Source organism: Podarcis pityusensis, assembly GCF_964106645.2.
Source record: "Podarcis pityusensis genome assembly, chromosome: 1".
NCBI classification, from domain to species: domain Eukaryota; kingdom Metazoa; phylum Chordata; class Lepidosauria; order Squamata; family Lacertidae; genus Podarcis; species Podarcis pityusensis.
This window is the reverse complement of record NC_138028.1, coordinates 43,145,002-43,167,333: the sequence shown is the minus strand read 5'-3', so window position 1 is coordinate 43,167,333 and position 22,332 is coordinate 43,145,002. Positions and strand designations below refer to the sequence as shown.

The 22,332-nt window shown below is 44.1% G+C and overlaps 1 protein-coding gene and 1 pseudogene across 3 annotated transcripts in view; one reads left to right on the top strand and one right to left on the bottom strand.

The window, feature by feature from the left end:
- Positions 1-9,123: 9,123 nt before the first annotated feature.
- On the top strand, positions 9,124-10,275 carry LOC308459441 (2-iminobutanoate/2-iminopropanoate deaminase pseudogene; annotated as a pseudogene). The gene has a single exon. The product of its transcript is annotated as a 2-iminobutanoate/2-iminopropanoate deaminase pseudogene (transcript).
- Positions 10,276-13,711: 3,436 nt separating this feature from the next.
- The window catches only part of SPINT1 (serine peptidase inhibitor, Kunitz type 1), a 32,848-nt gene continuing 24,227 nt past the window's right edge, over positions 13,712-22,332 (bottom strand). For both annotated transcript variants that reach the window (XM_080997260.1, XM_080997259.1), the window contains 4 exons: positions 20,500-20,550; positions 19,335-19,505; positions 18,067-18,123; positions 13,712-16,341 (listed from right to left, as the gene is read on the bottom strand). In XM_080997260.1, the coding sequence (XP_080853386.1) occupies positions 16,133-16,341; positions 18,067-18,123; positions 19,335-19,505; positions 20,500-20,550 (488 nt within the window). In that variant the 3' untranslated portion in view covers positions 13,712-16,132. The remainder of the gene's footprint in view (positions 16,342-18,066; positions 18,124-19,334; positions 19,506-20,499; positions 20,551-22,332) is intronic.

Sequence of the window (22,332 nt, the reverse complement as noted above, 5' to 3'; positions counted from 1 at the left end):
CAGGACCAGGTGGTTTCTGAATGAATAGTTGCCCCCTGGTGTAGGTTGCTAAAGTCTTCAGGGACAATGATGCAAGTTGACAACCATGGTCCTAGAAGAGGAACTGTGAGGCCCTGTCTTCGTTTTTATCCACCAATGTTCCCATCACCTAGTGGTGAATGAAAGGGATCACCACCTTCATCAGATACCACTGGTTTTAACACCCATCCTTATAAAACATGAATGGAGAAGCCCATCTGTAAATGCACATTGGACAGACACAAGGTCAGTGAGAAGTTCTCCAGGGTTTAGAGAAGCATACCCTCTCTTCATTTTGTATGTGCATAGGTGACAATGCAGGTGTTTATGGGCAGCAAATGCAACTACCACATAGAGTGTCGATTGTTCCTCAAACAAAGAATCAAGCAAAACAGGAAGATCTTAAATTTGGGCAGAACATTATAAACTAGAAAGGTGAAGTGACTTCTATGAACATCATTCACCACCAATTGCAAATATATTTAAGATGCCTAACTTCCTTTAAACTCTAGGTAACTTAATCTAAGTTCATATCAGACAGCATCCATAGGAATGCTTCCCTGAGAACACAGAGCAGAAAGCGGTGAGGAAAAAATGAACAAAACAGATATATTTCTATACTTCCTAACCTAATTTAAATAATCATAGCAGTGGCATAGGACATATTTTGGACGGGGTACGAGATACACTGGCTATTCAATTATCATGGAGTTTCACTTTATTGAAATGGAGAACTTACCATGAGAAATTGTGGAAGAAATATAGCAGGTGAGGCAATACCTAGGGGCATTGCTGGGTTAGTTTGTGGGACAAGTTTAAACTAAAAGTTTCTCCTCCTGTGCTCACTGAAAGTCACATCTGGCTGGAGAGGAGTGTGTGTCTGACTGTGTCCCACACTTGAGGAAGAGGCAGGAACATTTTGCAATCAGAGATTGGAGAACTACAAGCCTAAGTATGGTCAGAAGGACTGTCTGAACTGTGCTTTCACCTTACCACCCGCCACCTCCATGAGTCGACAGGTGCCTCAGGCAGTACAATGACGCACCACACACCTGAGATCATCATTTTCATGGGAATAGACTCCTGAGAGAAGAGAAAGAGTTGGTGAGACTCTCCCAGGGCTTCAGTCACAGTCAGCACTCACAGTGCAGATTTCACATGATACTTCAAAAGCCTTTAATAACCGCAAGGGATCTATGTTTAAAAACCTTCCAGAACTGTGCCAGGAGGAAATGCAGTCAATTAGGGGACAAACGTTTCACACCTCTTCAAATGAATTAACTGTATTCAAAGAGAGAGAGAGAGGAAATGTTTCTGTAAGACATAAACCAAATAATTCCAGACACTTATTGAAATTCAATACAATTGGATTAGGTGCTTAATGCTGTACAGTTGAGGAGGCCATTGTGTTCCGTAGGTCTTGGTTAATCATTATGCAAGGTGTATTAGGGTTTCTCAATTTAGGAAGCATTTCGAAGGGAATAAACATGCATCCGACCACCTCAATCCTGATGCTCCCAGGAATGTGCCTGCCAATCAACAACTCCACCCAGCAACTAGATCTGTGCATGGAAGGAATTTCACTTGGAGCCTGCAAGAAAAGGTACCATATTTTTTGCTCTATAAGACTCACTTTTTCCCTCCTAAAAAGTAAGGGGAAATGTGTGTGCGTCTTATGGAGCGAATGCAGGCTGCGCAGCTATCCCAGAAGCCAGAATAGCAAGAGGGATTGCTGCTTTCACTGCGCAGCGATCCCTCTTGCTGTTTTGGCTTCTGAGATTCAGAATATTTTTCTTCTTGTTTTCCTCCTCCAAAAACTAGGTGCGTCTTGTGCACTCGATACCAGCATAGTTAACAAACATAGTAAAAAAAAAACCTATTAGAGGCAAGAATGCCTCCTTCAAAAAATGGAAGTCTTGTTCAAATGAAGAGAACAAAAAGGAACACAAACCTTGGCCAAAAAAGGAAGTGCAGGCAGACAGTAAGGGATGCTTAAAAAGAACATGAGAGGCACCATGGGCGTAGCCAAGGGGGGGCAAGAAGGGGCAGCTGCCCCCCTAAATCAGTAATAATAATAAAAAAATAATAACAAAAATCCTGGCTATGCCCATGTGAGGCACATGCAATAAACCTCAGGAGGCGAGAGAAGTACTGTGCTCAGGCCTTGCTTGCAAGTTTCCCACAAGCATCTGGTAGACACCATAGGAGCCAACTCCTAGTGACTGAGGTCCCTTCAGCACCCCCAAATAAAATATTTGAGGGGGCTGGGATCCCCAAAGTTGGTGGGTATTGCCATTCAAATGGTGTTCATGTGCCGTGTCATGTGATTGATTATGTGGGGCGGGGTTTACCGGCGTCCCCCCAATATTTTATTCAAGTTGTTACATCTGTTGACCACTGTGAGAACAGGATGCTGGACTTGATGTGCCCTGATCCAGCAGGCTCTTCTTCTGTGCTTAAATTCTCAGTCTTGATGAATTCACCTCAAAATCACCATGCAGCGGCCTCAGCAGCAAGAAGAGAGTTTAGTCCTGCTGGCCACATGACCCGGAAAGCTGTCTGTGGACAAACGCTAGATCCCTCGGCCTGAAAGCGAGATAAGTGCCACAAGCCCATAGTCACCTTTGACTGGACTTAACCGTCCAGGGGTCCTTTACCTTTTTACCTTTACGTAAGAATAGTATTTATGAGACTGAGTCATCTTTCATGACTGAAGATCCAGCAGTGGGAAGAAGGTTGGACTCAATGTCCTGCACAACATCCCTTCAGACTATGTAAATCTGTGAGTTCATATCTACCTCATTGCTTTACATACTGTATGTATGGTTTCAACAAATGGTTGGAGTATTAGATTTTAATTTGGCGATCACTATGATCCCCATAGTGGACATGTCCAAAAGCACTTTCAGAAATAAGATTTTTGTAATACTTGTTAGTGTGTTGAATTAGCAAGTGGAAGCAAGTTCTCTGCTGATAGCATTGGTCCCCTCCAATATCTAGCAGGGATTGATACACATGAACAATGTTCAGCATTGGAAGGTGTGTACCAGAGGTGGCAAATGTCTCATCCTTCCTAGTGCCATGAACTAGAACTTCCATCACTGCGGTCAATTGGTCATGCCAAGCCAAAAGGGGGGGATTTTTTTGTTCACAATATCATTCTGGAGGATACCGTGTTGGTTGTCCTTGGTGCAAACCACTATGCTGGTAGGAACCCCCACTTGATCACTCCCACTTCTGGTTCTGCAGTAAGATTGCCACTCTAGTTGCTGGGGGAATACAGATGGCAGAAATGGTAGCTTGGACACTTCCAGTTGGGACATCTAGAACCAGCCAAGCCTTAACTTCCACTATCAGCCAGCTACTTCACAGATATACTGTGAGACCGAGTAAGATCATGAGCGTTTTACTCTGAGAATCCAGTGATATTAATGAACATGACTAAGATCATTGGACAGTGTTCTCGAAGCTACTAACATGCATTTGACCAAACTGCGGGAGGCAGTGGAAGACAGGAGGGCCTGGCGTGCTCTGGTCCATGGGGTCACGAAGAGTCGGACACGACTAAACGACTAAACAACAACGACAACAAGAAGATCATTAATTTCAGTGGGTCTCTTCTGAGTAAAACTTAGTTGAACGCCATCCAATTTTTTTAATGCGAACTCTGATCAGATTCAAGACAGGTAACAACTTTAGTGAACAGAGACATGGTGGAATCTTGTATTCTACTGTTTCAAGTGAAAAAGTTCCATGCCTTCAACTACTTGCTTCTCTCTGTTCACAGCAACCCTGAGGCTGCCACTGCATGAGTCATCAATAGCTGGAAGCTGCTATTGTTACTGTATTTATCCTTAATGGAGCCAAACCAAAAGCAGGCACATTTTATGCACCATTTCCCCCAGGGAGAATGAAAAAAAAAAACATTTGAGGAGAAAATTTCCTCTCACAAAGAAGAATGCAGCTCATCTGGTGGGCTTTGGCACATCTCCATTGAAAACAGCAGCATGACGATATTTCTTTTTGACAGAGGTGTATAACAGGAATTCAACACGTGCATCAGCACCTCCAAAAATAACTACACTTGTTGAACGTAATACTTAAATTTAATACTTACATTTATTTGTGCTCTTAGTTGTATTTGTCTTAATTTTATGCTGTGAGCCGCCTTGGATCCCATACTGGGAGAAAGGTGCAACATAAATAAAATAAATAAATGCATTATTCATATTTATTATACTTATTAGTCCCTTTTTTAAAGCAAAAGTAACTCACAGCAACTTACAATAATAAATAAATAACAGATAGTTTAAAACCAGCATAAAACAAAACAGAGAAAAATCTAAACCTCAGTTTTTAAAAGGTGGAACTAAAACATCCTACCCACTGAAGGAGGCCACAGATAATTAAAATCCAAAGGCCTGGAAAAAAATGGTTTTGCTTGGCAGCTCTGGGTAAGTAATGATAGCGCTAAGTGAGCCTTCCTGGGGAGAGCAAACCACAACCAAGGAGCCACCACTTAAAAGGCCTGTTCTCGTGATGCCACCCTCTGGACCGCCAGGGCAGGGGATACAGAGGAGGACCTCCGATGACGATGGCCAATCAGCAGTAACTTACTAGGGTTTTGTTGCACTGGGTCACAGCATCACTCAGAAACAAGTAGAGAGAGCTATCAAAGCCATACCTAAACAGGTGGATGAGGTCTTGCTGCAGCCACCTGAGATTCAGCCATGTTGCCGTCAGAGCAGGGCTTTGAGATGTCAGCTCTCTCCCCTTTTTGGAGGGCTGCTTTGCCGATGGGAATCTGGGGCCTCCCTGAAACTTGGCTGTGGGCGGAGGTATGCTACCCACTTCAGTAGCATCCCCGACCGCATCACGCCCCCGGCCAGCCAATTGGGCTGCTTGGGGGCTTGGCTACCCACGGTTTAAATTGTGGTGCATCTGGGGAGGTGGCCTCCTTTGCTTCCAACTCGAGATCTCCCAGCCCACCCACCCTCTTTTCTTGCTTGGTTTGACTATGGCATTGCTATGACTTATGTCGGTCGCCTGGTTGTCGGGGCCAGGTAGGAATTTTTCCACTTGGCATAATTGGCACTAGCCATTTGGTTTCCACCTACCTAGTAGCAATCGTCACAACTTTGTAAGGTTAGGCATTGGGTAAGCCTTATTATGGGAGGGGAGGTTGTTGCCTCCGCCTGCCCCTACATGTTAAGGGTCATCCCGTTAAAGGGATCCAGGGGTGTGGTTCCTGTCTGAAGCCTGGGCATGGGCCAGGGCCAGGCCACGACCCCAGTGGTGACCCGTAGCGGGGGGGGGGGGGCTCAATTGATGTACATCATAAGACTCCCCTCTTCTGGTGGTTGACCCTAAAAGAGACTTCCTGAGGTCTGGCAAGAGTCAGGTTATATAGTCTTGCTTCACCCAGTTGCCTAAGCCAAACCACTCACATCTGTAACCAATAAAGTTGTGGCCCCATTAACCCAATATTATTGTGTTTGTGTATTTATTTTGGGAAGCTGGGGGGGTGTCCCTGGGGCCTCGCCACACAAAGGCATTCAAGGCCCCACTCAAAGGAATGAACAGGAGGGCCTCCAAACACATCAGGGTGGGCTTACTGCATTTTGAAATGAGTAAAGCAGTGCAAAATAAGCTGCTGGATCAGGCCAATGACCCATCTAGTGCAGCATCCTGTTCTCAAAGATCATATTAATATTGTTGTTCAGTACTAAACTTAGCAGGAAGGCAAAAAAAAAAAAATGCCTTAGAAGCAGAACCAGTTCCAGATTGCATGCCACAATGGGAAGCCCAAAAGCAAGACTTGAACACAACCCACTTGTGATTCGCAGCAACTGGTGCCCAGAATCCCACGGCAGGAGGTAGAACATAACCATCATGGCCAGTAGCCTTATCCTCCACGAATGAGTGTAATCCTCTTTTAAAGCCATCCAGTGCACATTGCCATCTAGAGAGGGTAGCCCCAATACCATTAAGTCCAGAATCTAAAATTTCCTAATTGCACCATTCTTTCTACTGCCCCTGAAAAACATACATTATTCCACACGGTTGCATGACATTAGTCAAGTTCTTTCCTTGCTGGCAAAAGTAGGTGGAAAGGGAGACTGAGGTATTAAATGGCAGAGAAGAGATGATGATGATAATAATAATAATAATAATAATAATTATTATTATTATTATTATTTATATCCTGCCCTCTCCAAAGGCCTGGTGGAACAGCTCTGCTTTGCAGGCCCTGCGGAAAGATGTCAAGTCCCACAGGGCCCTAGTCTCTTGTGTTCCACCAGATCAGGAAAAAGCCCTGGCTCTGGTTGAGGCCAGCCTAACCTCCCTGTGACCCGAGACCTCCAAGATGTTTTTGTTTGAAGACTGTAAGGTCCTCCGTGGGACATACCAGGAGAGGCGGTCCCATAGGTACGAGGGTCCTAGGCCTAGGGTCCTAGGCCGTATAGGGCTTTAAAGGTTAAAACCAGCACCTTAAACCTGATCCTGTACTCCACCGGGAGCCAGTTCAGCTGGTATAGCACTGGGTGAATGTGATCCCGCGGTGAGGACCCCGTAAGGAGTCTCACTGTGGAATTCTGTACCTGCTGGAGTTTCTGGGTCAGTCTCAAGGGCAGGCCCATGTAGAGTGAGTTACAATAATCAAGCCTGCAGGTGACCGTTGCGTGGATCGCTGTGGCTAGGTCAGGGCGGGAGAGGTAAGGAGCCAACTGCTTAGCTTGACAGAGATGAAAAAAACGCCATCTTTGTTATAGCTGCAATCTGCGCCTCCATGGAAAGGGAGGTGTCGAAGATTACACCCAAACTCTTAACGGACGGTGCTGGCACTAATTGCGCCCCCGCAAGAGATGGGAGTTGCCCCCCCAATCCCATATCGTCCCGACCCAGCCAAAGGACCTCTGTCTTCAAAGGATTTAACTTCAGCCGGCTCCCACGTAACCATCCAGCCACAGCTTCCAAACATCTGATCAGTGTGTCTGGGGCCAAGTCAGGATGGCCATCCATCAACAGATAGATGGGGGCACAAACAAACGACAGGAAGCGTTTTACTTTGACCAAGTCCAGGCATGCCTTTTGTCCTAGGTGTGGCCATCTTTGAGCCTATACAGACAGTGCAATAAGAACTGGAGTGGCCCAGGATTAGGCTAATGTGCTGAGCTGTGACACTGTCAAGCTGAGCTGGCTAACACAACAGTTGTGATGATGAGCCCATTAGTCACCTTGCAGCCCAGGGGACTTGTAGCTGAGGAGTCTGCCCTGGCAACAAACCCAAGTAAGAAAAGAACTGCTTACTGTTCACATCTATGTCACAGCACAGGAGAACTTGAAAAGCCTGGTCATGGGAAGCCGAGAAAGAAAAATGCTTTTGCTGCATGCAGTTTATGAACATAGGAAGCTGCCTTGTACTAAGGCTGTCTCCAGACTGTCAGTGTTTTGTGGGATTCAATTCAATCGCATATTTGAGCTTTAGGTTTGCGCATTGAAAGTGCCCGGTCATTGTAGCAGAGCAAATTTGCTTTAAAGAAGCAACAATACACTTTGCAGGTTGGAAAGTGTCAGGAAAATGCACTGAAAACTGTGGCATGAATGAATGACTAACAGGAAGACTTGCAAACACTCCGCAAGCAAATCAGGATGAATGTTCCTTGTTGGATAACCTCCTTGCAAACAAATCAGAACAGATGCTCAATAAAATCTGGATGAAATCTAACCTTCGTGCAATATCTGTGTAAGCAAATCAAGATAAATGCTCAATAAATAGGTGATCTGGAGGGGCTCTGAGTCATAGCATTGGCCATCTAGCTCAGTACTGTCTGACTGGAAGTGGCTCTTTGGGGTTTGGGGCAGAGTTCTAGCTCAGGCATAGGCAAACTTGGCCCTCCAGACGTTTTGGGACTACAATTCCCATCATCCCTGACCACTGGTCCTGTTAGCTGGGGATGATGGGAGTTGTAGTCCCAAAACAGCTGGAGGGCCGAGTTTGCCTATGCCTGTTCTAGCTCAACCTTACTTGAAGATTCCCAGGATTGAACTTGGTACCTCCTCCATGCAAAGCAGATAACTTATCACTGAGCCTACCTATTGCAAGCAAAGCCCCAAAACCACAACAGTGGAACTGGGAGCTAACTCAGGAAGTGGGTTACGAATACTGTGGTTTTTTCCGCTGTTAGGAACTAAAGTGGTCAGATCAAAATATTCAAAAATATTATTATAGCAACTTTAACTGAGATTCAGAGTGTGAAACTATGTCCCCTTAGGAACTGAAGGCTGAAATTAAGGAGGAAAGCCCTTAAAGTAGACAAAAGCCTTAGATCATGCCCCCATTATTTTTAAGCAGAAGCTGGATGTTCGCCAATCAAGAATGTTGCGGCTTTGACAGGGGGCTGGGCTAGATGGCCTTTGGAATCCCTTCCAACTCTATGATGCTGTGGAAACCTTTCATTGTACAATAGGCTTATACTAAGTCACTTTCAAAGTATTTGTGTGAAAATTGGGATTCATTGATTTCCATGTCACCTTATCTAGCCACCTAAGGTTCGGCCCATTTTATCATCCCAAGAACCCTGTGAGATACTTTAGGCCAGGGATGAGGAACCCCAGGCCTGGGGATTGAATGCAGACCACCAGGTCTCCTTGCCTGGCCCTGTCTCTCTCGAGTCCCCCCCCCCCCCCCTTGCTGCTCCTGCTCCAAACCCTTTTCCTGGCTGGAATGTTCACTTGACAACAGCACACCTGCACTATTTGGAGCACTATTTAAAGCACTATTACACCAGTTTGTGGAGAATGTTTGTTAAGGGAAGTGACCCCTTACAGAGCTATAATTCGCAGTATGCTTGATGAATTACAGTTCTTAGGATTCTCCTAGCATGTGACGGGTGGCATTGGGGCTGCTGAAGTGTCTCACCATGGACTCAGCAAAGGGATCTATCCAGGCCACCCAGTTAACTAGGATATTCAGACTGGCAGGATTTTGGTCTATGTGGCAGCCATTGAAATGACGTTGTGGCGAGGTGGGGGCAGGGAAACAGCCCTGATTACACACACACGGCCATTTAATTGAACACACATATATGCAGTGCTTTGGGGAGTCGGTTAAAGTTCAAGCGCAAAGAGCCGCCGGCTTCGTTCATCCAGCGGTCCGTTGAGCGAGGAGCTGCTGCTCGTTGCCGCCATGGCCGCCTTAGTGAAGAAGATCATCAGCACCGCGAAGGCTCCGGCTGTCATGGGCCCTTACAGCCAAGCAGTGTTGGTAGACAGGACCATGTATATCGCAGGGCAACTAGGCCTGGATCCCTCAAATGGACAATTTGTACCTGGAGGAACAAAGGAACAAGCCAAACAGGCCCTTCACAATATTGGAGAAATTCTGAAAGCTGCTGGCTGTGACTATGACAATGTGGTGAAGACTACTGTGCTGATGGCTGACATGAAGGACTTTGATGATGTGAATGAAATCTACAAGCAATTCTTCAAGTGCAACTTTCCAGCCCGAGCCGCTTACCAAGTTGCTGCTCTGCCAAAAGGTGCTCGTGTGGAGATTGAAGCTATTGCCATCACTGGACCTCTGCAAGATGCCCCACCACGACTATAAATTTAGTTGTTCTTGGTATTTCCTTTCCACAGGATCAGGAATGATTTGTGTAGGGAGTTCAGTTCTGACACTGGCTTCATATAATGTAGTCAAATTCAGGACTGGGATCCTACATGAATTCTTCTGGCAAAGATCCTCCTCCCGCATCCCCTTTCTACTGTGCCATAAATGCTCTGAGCCCTTGCAGGATTTGGTACACATGAAGCTCATTAAAGATCTGAATACTTGGGTACATCTTGGCCCTTGAAGTAGTATTTTGAGGGAGACTGTGAAAAAGTTTATAGAAAAAACTAATGTAGATTCATTCCGTAGTGATTAGAAGGCAAGATAGCATTCTTGCTATGCACTACATTAAGCAACCCTACCCATAAAAATGTTTGACGGAAAGACTATGATGGATTCTTTCGGAATACTGTATTGGAGGTGGATGTTAACTTTAGATTTAGCCACTTTGAAAAACATAGTCTTGGACTTCTGTCCTGACCCCATCTGACTTACTAAACAACCTAATGTTGATGCCAATTTTATACTGAGAGGATCTTTTGAGGTGTTTTGTATTTTTAAATAACATTACCTTCAAAAATAGCTAATTTTAATTAACTTTGTGGTTGTGGGGGTGTTACATAATAAACCAGTTGCATAAAGTATCTATCTATATATATATATATATATATATATATATATATATATATATATGCAGTGCTTTTTTCTTTTGTGAATCTAAGTTTGGCCTCATTGAGGGGCAGTACTTCAATATGAGTAGGAAAATGAGAGTACCCCTAAAAGATTTTTTAGGAAAAAAAAACCAAACTGCATATATGCCATGCTTTTTATCTTTTTAAAAAACAAACTGCCTATCTCTGAAGCATGTAGGAGATGCATAGATCTGCACCGGAATCCCTGATTCAAGCAGAGAGAATACTTGGAAGAGAAAATAACAGAGCAACTGCTGTTGTCTAATTTAAGCTAATAACTTCCAGAGGGTTCACTGTATTTGTTGAAGAACAGACAAAGAATCACCCAATGATGATGCAGCATATTATGCAATGGATTCTGGTCCATGGTTGCTTATGTCACAATAAATTTGTTTAGTCTTTCAGGCGCTACGAGACTCTACATTTGTTTTCAAAAATATATACATATATATGCAGCCAAAGCGCACTAGTGCCACCATGTGGTCCATTCAAGAACTTCAGTTCCTTGACAAGGCTGACAATTACGTCTAATAAGTGGGACCTGCGACGCACTGTTGCAGCATATCTTATTTCTTGAGAGAGGTGCTAGTTTTTAGGGTTGCTCCAAATAGCCTGAAACAGGTAGATAGGTAAAACAAAATAAAATAAAATAAAATAAAATAATTCCTTCCAGTAGCACCTTAGAGATCAACTAAGTTAGTTATTGGTATGAGCTTTCGTGTGCATGCACACTTCTTCAGATACAGTGAAACAGAAGTCACCAGACCTTTATATATAGTGAGAGGGTGGGGAGGGATATTACTTAGAAGGGTGGTGGGAATGGGTGTTTGGCTGATAGGTGTGGTAAACCTGTTGATGACTGTTAACGACTGCAATTGGTCTTACAGAAGAAAGCAAGGGGTGAGATGGCTAAAAATAGCTTTATCATGTATCATGAGATAAGAATCCAATGTCTCTATTCAGACCAGGTCTCTCCATGTTTTTAAGTTTGGTAATAAGTTGCAATTCAGCAACTTCTCTTTCCAGTCTATTTCTGAAATTCTTTTGTAATAAGGCAGCTACTTTGTAGATAGGTAGATTGAGAATCATGGCACGGCAGCAAAAACAAAATCCATATTGCACCATGCGCGAGGCTTGTTGCAAATGCACCAGTGATTTAGGAACATAGGAGGCTGCCTTTTATACTGCCTGGCAGCAGTTTTCCCTGGTTTCAAATGGGTCTCTCCAGACCCCAAGAGAAGATGATGGGCATTGAGCCTAACACCTTTTGCATGCATAGCATTGTGCTCTACCACTAAGCCATTATACTTCTTGTTCCCAATAATTCAGAGTGTCTTAAAAGGGGAACAGACCGTAGTGCCAAGGAGCCATGCACAGGACCCTTGTAATGTAAAAAGGTAAAGGGACCCCTGACCATTAGGTCCCGTCGTGGCCGACTCTGGGGTTGCGGCGCTCATCTCGCTTTATTGGCCGAGGGAGCCGGCGTACAGCTTCCGGGTCATGTGGCCAGCATGACTAAGCCGCTTCTGGCAAACCAGAGCAGCGCACGGAAACGCCATTTACCTTCCCGCCGGAGCGGTACCTATTTATCTACTTGCACTTTGACGTGCTTTCGAACTGCTAGGTTGGCAGGAGCAGGGACCAAGCAATGGGAGCTCACCCCGTTGCGGGGATTCGAACCGCCGACCTTCTGATCAGCAAGTCCTAGGCTCTGTGGTTTAACCCACAGCACCACCCGCGTCCCTTCCCTTGTAATGCAGTTCAGGTCTAAAAGGGATGTGTGAAGAGGACACAGAACATATTCACTCCTGGCTTTATCCTGCTGTGCTATGCTACCAGCCTAAAACTTGAGCACACAATAGTTTGGGATGAGACAAATACAACTCCAAGCAGGAAAGAGGAAAATACGTCCTCCTCCTTTGCTTCCTCCTGAAGGTGCCACTAGAAGTACAGGGCAATATGCCTCTGCATATCACTTGATGAACAGCACAAGTGGGAGAGTCATATTGTGTTCACATTGCACTTATGGGCTTCCTATAGACATCTGGTTGCCCAGTGTGAGAAAAGAAAACTGGACTAGATAATAATAATTTTATTATTTATACCCCACCCATCTGGCTGGGTTTCCCCAGCCAATCTGGGCGGCTTACAGCATATATTAAAACATAATAAAACATCAAACATTAAAAACTTCCCAAAACAAGGCTGCCTTCAGATATCTTCTAAAAGTTGTATATTTCTTCATCTCCTTGATATCTGATGGGAGGGCATTCCACATGGAGGGCACCACTACCGAGAAGGCCCTCTGCCTGGTTCCCTGTAGCTTTGCTTCTCACAGTGAGGGAACCAGAAGGCGGCCCTCAGCGCTGGACCTCAGTGTCCGGGCTAAACGATTGGGGTGGAGACGCTCCTTCAGGTATACTGGACCGAGGCCATTTAGGGCTTTAAAGGTCAACACCAACACTTTGAATTGTGCTCGGAAATGCATTTGAACTTATGTAGCAGGGCCCTTATGTACTTGTGTTGGCAATATAATCTGACAATCTTAGTCATGTTAGTCCCTTGGAATCAAGAAACCATGATCAACTGCAGAGATAGCTCCACAGGATCAGTCAGGCTTCAAAACAGTCAGCCAACTAAGTTAAGGAATGTAGTTAATGGGTTAATTCTCCATCAGTCAGCAGAAGTGACTCATTCCCTACAATGAAGGCATTTTGTCTCTCTCCTATCTGTTACTGGGCAGATTTGGCAAGTAACTCTTGTGTATAAAAGGGCTGCAGAAACTGAGTCAAGCGGTTAAGCTCACCCCTCGATCAGGACACTAGACTTCTGTCGATGCACTTTTAATGTGTACCTGCTATGTTCTCATGATAATCAGGGTGTTGCAGCTTTGGTGTCGTTTTACCTTTATTTTTGTGATTTTATTATTTTACTGGGCCGAGTGCCATGATTGATGATTGTTTAAAAATTATGTTTTATATATTGACTTGTCTGCTGCCTTGGCTTTAACAAAGACCAGTCACTCATAAACCACCCCATAGCCATAGGTTACAAGGAGACGTATTTGAGCAAGCAAGATCCTGCCCGGTTGCATTTTCTCCTTATTCCAAACTAGTCTGACTGGTTGAAGGCCCAGTTTGAGGTGACACCTTTTTCCTCAGTCAGTTTTGGGTCCTAACATGCAGGAAGTGACCTCACAGCAGCAACCCTCTGACCTACTTGCTACCTGGCTGAAGAGCTGGGCTGGATCTACCATTATCGTGACTAACAAAGTTGCTGCTGTCTTATGAAATGTCTGACTGCCTCTTCCTTTCCCTGAAGCATTTTGACAACAGCGACTCCTGAGTCCTTCACAAGTCAACCACAACAAAATAACTTTCCAAGCAAGTAAGTTGCTACAAACAAAATATTTTATTAAAATTTACATCTACTGAGGGAGAGAAATCCAGAATTTAAGGGCTCAGGAAGCAGAGGTTTGCAGAAAGGGAACAAGGGGGGAGGGAGCAGATGGAAGGAGGGCAGAACTAGCAGATATAAAATATATTTTAAAAAGGTGGAGTAACCTGCCAACCACAGAAGATAATGAATTATCTCCTGTCCCATTCCTTCACGGCACATTGGTGACCCTCAGCATCATCTTCTCCTTCTGCCACTTCACTGAGCATTAACAAAATCTGGCTCTTGGAAAGAGCTGTTCCCTTCTCTCAGAGAATTCTTTTTGCTGGTGCAAAAAGTCCTTCTACACACACACACACACACACACACACCCTCATTAACACCACAAAAAGAAGACACAAATATTCTCTGCTCGCTCTCTCAACTTCACAGCAGAGGGCATTTCCAAAGCAGCAGACAGAGCTATATACATTTGCATTCCCAGTACAGAACTGTACAAATTCATCTCAGACAGCAGCCCACCTACCCACCACACAGAGAGGGTATTTTGTCCTGGTTCTTAAAGCAACGTTTGGTTGGATTCTTAGTAGGGCGAAAATGGGAGTTGGCTGATTAGCTAGAATGGGCCCATCTACTTAACCCAAACATTTGCGAGGGCTTCTGTGCCTGAAAGTGTCTGTGAGTCACATGGAAACTCTCAATGATAGCTGCTCTAGGCTCACCATACAGCTTACCCCTATCACATGAATCCTTTTCACAAGCATCCTCCATACCTAGGGGAATGTATGCATGGGGGAGTAGTGTGGCCCCCACAGAGGTCCCATTCACATGGCATGCCTACACACAAGCAGCTGTTATATGGAGGGTAGGGAGAACAACACCATGGTTCATGATACTGAGGAGGGCATTGCAAAAATGTAGGGAAACGCATGGAGGATGGATCTTGTTCAAGCGTCGACAACCACAATCAATTCAATACTCAGGACTAATGAGGGGTAGCCAACATGGTGCCCTCTGAATGTTGCTGGAATCCCAACTCCTACATCAGAATGGAGCGGGGGGTGGGGGGGTGTAAAAAAAATCTGTTATACTGAACAATGATGAACAGCAGCAAAAGGACAATAGCTTGCCTTGTCATCAGCAACTTCAAAACAGTAAATTGCAATTGGATTTAGAAATTATATGCTTTGACAGCTAAGACAGGTGATAAATGAGAAACCGGAACATACACGTCCTTCATTCACCCAGTTCATTTCTGTTCACTTTGGGGCAGAAGCTGCTTCTCTCTCTCCCTCTATATATATTACTGTAGTCCACCAAAAACCAGTGTCTTCCAGCTTCCACAGTGCTCCTTCTGAAGCTCTTGTGAAAGCATGCAATGGGAAATCAGTACGTGGTACTAGCTTGCAAATAAACAATTGGAATTCCCTATAATTGGGGCCATGAGGGCGGGGGAATAGTTACTGCTCCACAAGATTCACTATGTACCTGGGAGACCAGCTAGTTAACATCTTTCTAGTCACATTTTGATTCTATAAAAATAAATACATACAGGTGCAATATGCAAACTCAAGAACTAGTCGTTTAACATTAAAAGCAGAAATGGCAACCTTGGGAGGTAGGAACAGGCGGGAAAACGTCAAGGAGAATGAATGCAGACCCTGATTTTCAGTCATTTAGGAACAATTCAGCCGCACTTCTTAATATGTTCAAATTACGTTTAAAACTTATGGTCATACTATATATTTTATGTTACGTGCACTGCATCTTGCCTAGCGATTAACATGCAACAAGGGCTGCAATATATTTGGGAAGAGTCCAGATTCACTCCAGTGGTGTATCAAGCTTCTTTTTGATATCATCTTGCTAGAAAGACCGCCATGTGCAACCCTGAGTTCACAATGATCAAGTATGAGGACCTGCTCAGGACTCTCAGAAGTATCACGAGGTTTGAACTACTTAGACCCTTAGCACAGAGAGGGTGGCTCTAAGATGGCAGGACTTTCAAGAGAAACAAAAAGGAACTAGGCAGAAGTTCACACACACACACACACACACACACACGAAATGTAGATTTGAGCAGGTTTGTGAAGGGATGAAATCCATACCAAAAATCAAACCACGACTCCTTCAATAGGTACAGTAAGCCCTCAGTGACAGCTTCCTCTGACAGCATAGTGAGCCACTGTTGTCATTACAAAAGTGGGGGGGGGGATACTGTACTTCCTCTTCCTCAGAAGCTGTCACATAGTCAGAACAATCGCTAGGGGCAGTAAGATGGCTGGAATTTGACAGTCTAAGGAAGGAAGCGTGGAAGAAGAGGGACATCCTTCAGCCACAGGCTTTTGTTTCAGAAGTATCATCAGTCAAGGCAACTGTCCCACTCCCAGAAGGGGAGGGCAGCTCTTCCGGATCAAATAGGCTTCGTAGTACTGTTGTAGACGAGGTGCTCCGTGTCTTCGGTGGTGGAGAGCACAGAGGAGAGAGTGGAGTTGGCGGCAGTAGCTGGCTGGCGCCGTCGCCGGTACGTCTTTCTGTTCTTCAGGAAAAAGTAGCCAAGGATTGCCAACACTATCATTATGCATACAGCCAGGAGCACTGCAATGGCCGTTTCGAAAGAACCTGTGAGAGATTTGAGGGGGGGGGGAAGAATCAGGGTTAACCAAAGCTGCTATTTGGGCCTTAACAAGCGTTAAGAAGGAGGTGCTGTTAACGTATTTACAGTAAAGGCTGGAGCAGCCCAGGATTTGAGGCACCCCTGGTTATTTTGCTGCTTGCCTTTCCACACTCAAAATGGCACCTGTCCTCTTTTTGCGGGGTTCATCCAGTGAACCGCTTCTGACTTGGGTAGGTGTCCTAGGGTGAAGGCACTGATCCTGATGCAAGATGCCCTTTTAACGTGGGGTGCCTAGCCATCTCAAGAACAATAAGCAAAAGGTGATCATGGGTCTCTTCCCAGAGCCCTCTGCAACAAGGACTTCCTGACAGAAGTGCAGTGGTACCTCAGGTTACATATGCTTCAGGTTACAGACTCCGAGAACCCAGATTTATTACCTCAGGTTAAGAACTTTGCCTCAGGATGAGAACAGAAATCGTGCTCTGGCGGCACGGCAGCAGCAGGAGGCCCCATTAGCTAAAGTGGTACCTCAGGTTAAGAACAGTTTCAGGTTAAGAACGGACTTCCGGAACGAATTAAGTACTTAACCCGAGGTACCACTGTACTCCATGGTGCGATTCCCTCATCAAGGTATGTAACATGCAGATACCCAGAGGCGCAGAATCCCAAGGTACCATCTTTTTCCGTGTATAGCATGCCCCCATGTATAAGATGACCCCTATTTTTCTGGACCGCAACAAAAAAAATTGGGGGGAGATTGCCCAGAGTTGTTAAGCTTTTTTTGGGGGGGGGGGAAGCAACCACGCCTCACCGCTATTGTAAATAACCCGCCCAACTGCCATAGCAACCAATCACACACCCAATCACCGCTGCCAATCTCCTGCTGGCTGCTGCCACCAATTGCCCGTCCCACCTCTGCTATCCGTGTATAAGACGACACACAATTTTTGCCTATTACTTCTAAGGAAAAAAATGTTGTCTCATACATGGAAAAATATGGTAAGTGTGTGCAGACTTGCAGCCTAAGGCTACAATCCTATACATACTTACAACAGATCAATCCCATTGAACTCAACATGTTATTTCTAGAGCACTCGCTTGAAAAACCTTTGGTTTTAAATTTCACTGTTGTGATTTGTAGTCATAAGCTGTGTGACTAATTGTCGGCCGCCTAGGTCTTTTATTGAGTAAGTGGCATATACTTTTTGCTAACTAAAAACATAAATTACTTTTAAGAAACAATGCAGTGGATGAATACCATATTTTTCGCTCTATAAGACGCACCAGACCATAAGACGCACCTAGTTTTTGGAGGAGGAAAACAAGAAAAAAAAAGATTCTGAATCTCAGAAGCCAGAACAGCAAGTGGGATCGCTGTGCAGCCTCTTGCTGTTCTGGCTTCTGGGATAGCTGCACAGCCTGCATTCGCTCCATAAGACGCACACATATTTGCCCTTACTTTTTAGGAGGGAAAAAGTGAGTCTTATAGAGCAAAAAATACGGTATGTAACACACATAAGTGATGATGACATGTTTCTAAAGGCAACAAGTTACGCGTCATCACTTTCTTTGTACAGAAGTATCAGGATTCTTCCCATGCCTCCTCCCAGTTATCATATTTTCTAAAATACATGGCAGCTTACAGCCGAAGCAAAAGAGACAGACAGCAGAGACTGAGGAGCAAAGAAATAAGTGTGCTACTAGAGCATTGTAGAGTTCGGTTTACATACTTAAACCTGCCTGCCGGGCCTCATAGGTGCTCCATCTCTGGCCAATCAGATCTTCCTCTGTGGAGGAGAGAAAGACAGGGTTGTATAATGATGCTTGGAATAATGGCAGATGCTCCTTCCTTGAGGCAGTTTCATACAGTGCACTTTTAATATTAAAACTCTCCCAAAACTTTCCCTTTAAGTCATATCATATTTTCACCCCAACAGTTCAATCATATGTTCATTTATTATTTTTATTTTACTTCTTAGATTTATATACCGCCTTTCTCTGCTTTCCAACAGCTGGATTAACAATTAAAAAAGAAACCAGAAACCAGAAAGAAAAAGAAAGGAGTGTGGGAGGTAAAAGAAGATGGTGACAATGAAAAAGGTTTATGAGGCCAACAGTTCTTTCGGGGATGCAAGGATACTCACAGGCGATGATCATGCAATAAGCCGGACTTTATGGCTTATTGTGGTATATTTATTTTATTTTATTGTTTATTAAATTTGTCTACTGCCCTTTATCCAAAGATCACAGGAAGAAGTGGCTGATTGCTCCCGCTTTGCTTATCCCCTGGTGCAAGTGGAATAAACAAACTAGGAAGCTGGCTTTCTGTTACACCTGAACAAGGGATCGGGGTTAAATGCTTCCTACCAAGCCACGATTGGGAGGCCAGTCACAAACCAGGTTCTTCCAGGGACCAGAATCAGCAGTTGCTGTCAGCCAGCAGTCTATTACTGAGCTAGATCAGGCATAGGCGAACTCAGCTCTCCAGATGTTTTGGGACTACAACTCCCATCATCCCTAGCTAACCGGACCAGTGGTCAGGGATGATGGGAGTTGTAGTCCCAAAACATCTGGAGGGCCGAGTTCGCCTATGCCTGAGCTAGATGAACCACTGGCCTTGCTTGGACTCAGACAGCTTCTCACAAGAATACAGAAATGCTACGTTGGGTCAAATCAAGAGCATTTAAGCATTCTGTCTTTTAATAACAACCAGATAGATGCCACAGAGAAGTTCAGAAGCAGGTCATGATAAGCACCATTATTTGTTAGTTCCCACCATCTAGTACTGAGAGGTATAAATATGTCAACCTCTGGCTGCTAAACACCAATCTCTTAAAACCTTTCATGCTAGAACAGACACAACAGGAGAAGGGTCTGTGACTCCATATTCTGCTGACCTTTGGTCTGCATGGTGCCAAGAATTTACTCAAAAAACATTTACTAAGGAAAAGATGCCCCACATCTCCTGCCCACCTCTTTAGGTCCTTTTTCTACTTACTTGTGACACCTTCGCAAGATTTCATACACACTTCCTCCTCCTCAAAATTATTCTTGTTGCCTTCACAGCCTCCATAGGTGAAGCGACGGCATTTCTGAGCAAACGGGTTGTAATACCAGCGAGGTATGCTATCGTCACATCTCCCAGTATCTGGCATATCCACACAGTGACCTGCCAAAAAAATATTATTGAAATGGTTTTGTATCAGGACATTAGTTAATACCTGATCATCTGATAAAAATTATTTAAATTGGCCTACTGCTTTCTTAGCACAACTGCCTTCAAAAACTGACTTTCCCCATAACCACTTGTTGCTTCACTTTATTTCTGTTCTAACATTTTTGGCAACTGTAGTCCAGTTTTCCTTAGCCTGACCCCCTCCAGATATTAAGCTTCAATCTCATCATGGCTGACAGTTGGCCACGCTAGCTGGGGCCAATGTGTGTTGCAGTAATGTAACTGTATCTGAAGGGCACTAGGTTGGGCAAGGCTGGCCCAGGTATTTGAGGATAAAAAACAAAATGAACTCATTCAGTGAATGATTCACATTTATGGAATCCTTACCTCACATTGTTAAAAGTTTCAATTAGATTTTTGCAAAAGTTTCATTGTTTCACAGTAACCAAGAGTTGTAGTCAACTAAGTCCTGCTCAGTGTTAGACCTATTGAAATTAATGAGCCTAAATTAGTCATGCCCATTCATTTCAATGGGTCTACCCTGGGCAGAACTAGCATTGGACAAAACATGGGTGCGGTCATACTTTATATGCCAGAAGAAATTGGTTACTCTTTAAGGTGCCATACAACTTTTGCTGGTTTTTCAAACCAGTTGAAGATTAAGATATATTTTTGTTCTTTGAATAAAAATTAATGCATTTAAAATACTTGAACACTACTTGAAAATGCCTAACTTTAGTGTTCATCAAAATGTTGCATATACTAAGGAGCTGAGAAGTGCTACTGTTCCTTTGCAGGAAAGCCTTTGGTACAGTTTATTCTTTTAATTTGAGCAAGGTAACTGCAATCCATCTCCAGTCCTTCTGGAACAGTCACCCTTTCCAACCTCAATTACACTTGGAGAGATGCAAATGTAAGTAATCAAATTGGTTATTAGCACATTCATCCAAAGTAGATCCCACTCCACAGGCATTCAGGATATACTTACTTTGGCTGGTGGTAACATTGATATTACGTAATCGATTGAACCCTTGCACATCTGGAAGAAACACAAAAGGGGAGGGGATAGTTCACAGAATGGTTCTTTCGGTGTGATGACAGTGCAAATAATCAGCATGAAAGTCAGAAACTCCCTGACCTCTTATTTAAATAGTTTACCCCTGTTGTTTTGTTAGTAGTTCTCTGATCTTCCCCATTCACCTCCTTATTTGTTTCTGTTATCAATTTTAGACATACCAGACCAGGGGTAGGCAACCTAAGGCCCAGGGGCCGGATGCGGCCCAATCGCCTTCTCAATCCGGCCCACGTGTTTTTACATTAGTAGAATGTGTGCTTTTATTTAACATGCATCTCTGGGTTATTTGTGGGGCATAGGAATTCGTTCATTATTTTTACTATTTTTCAAAATATAGTCAGGCCCACCACATGGTCTGAGGGGTGGTGGACCGGCCCACGGCTGAAAAAGGCTGCTGACCCCTGTACTAGACAGTAATAAGTAGACCTGTATGTATAGCCTACTTTAAAAACAAAACACCACAATAACATTTTTGCATTTATCTAACTGAAAAGCAAGAAAAGCTGAAATAAAACTAATTCTGGGAAATGGAACAGATTTGTATGTTCTCATTTTGCAAAATGTATCTGGCAATTTTTAAAGTATTAAACCTGTTGGCTGGAAGATTTCCTCTCTGGTTTCTGAGATTTTAGTAGACGTTGCCCACATACTTTTCAACAGCAACTGTGAGTGCTGTTGCTTCTGTAGCCCAAACAGTACTACCCACAAGAGGGAGGTATCAGCAGGCTTAGGGAAAAACCCAAGGTTTGCAAGACATTTTGTTAAACAAAACAGAACACTACACAAAAAGTGTGTGTGTGTGAGAGAGAGAGAGAGAGGGAATGACAGAGAATAACAATTCAATAAAGACTGGGTATTCTCCGTGGCCACAGACTGCTGATTGATTGTTGGGGTGTGTACATGTGCAGAATAGAGAAAACTGGAGCACAGGAAAACTAAATGGAATGGCTGGAATCCTAAACAGTGTACTCTACACGGCAACATTTTCCTTTAGTCCCCCTCCCCAATTTAATGAACAAGAAATAAAAAAATCAATGAAAGCTGGTGTTATTCTTATATTTGTTAGCTGCCCTTTATCACCTAAAAAATATAAGAAATAAAAACACCCCCACCTTCAAATGCAAAACATGTTCTCAATAAGCCACAGTTTGCAGTCCTGTGAAATTGCAACGGACACTTTGACCAGAAATACAAACAAGAGCAACGGGAACATTCGCAAAGGGAAATGCAGGACATTGCCATTAAAAGCTAGTTCACACATGCCAGCTGGCTGCTTCTAGTGTGCACACACGTGCGCACACATGCATACTAGCTCATCATAAAATCTCTCCTCACTCAATCCAAATACAGAGTCCTGCGGTACAACATCAGCACGAACAAGGCAAGACACTGATACAATCAGTAGTCGGCAATGATGCTGGCGATTGCAATAGGTGGAAATATATTGATGGTGCCTCTATTCAGCCCTGTTTGCTTACATTTCTCCACACAAGATCCTGGACTCAATAAGAGAGAGAGAGAGAGAGAGGAGGGTTCATGTAAAAGTGTGTGGAGGGGAGAGAAATGCCTGATTTGCACGAATGAAGCAGTCCTTACGCATTTTTAGATTTCAGAGGGGACTGTGATTTCTGTATTGGACTGATTAAAATGAAATAAGGTATGATCCATCTTTGGTGGTGAAAGAGAGGGAAAGAGAAGACTACCATCCTGCCCTTTCCAGCTTCAGTTCTGTGAACTTGTGGAAAC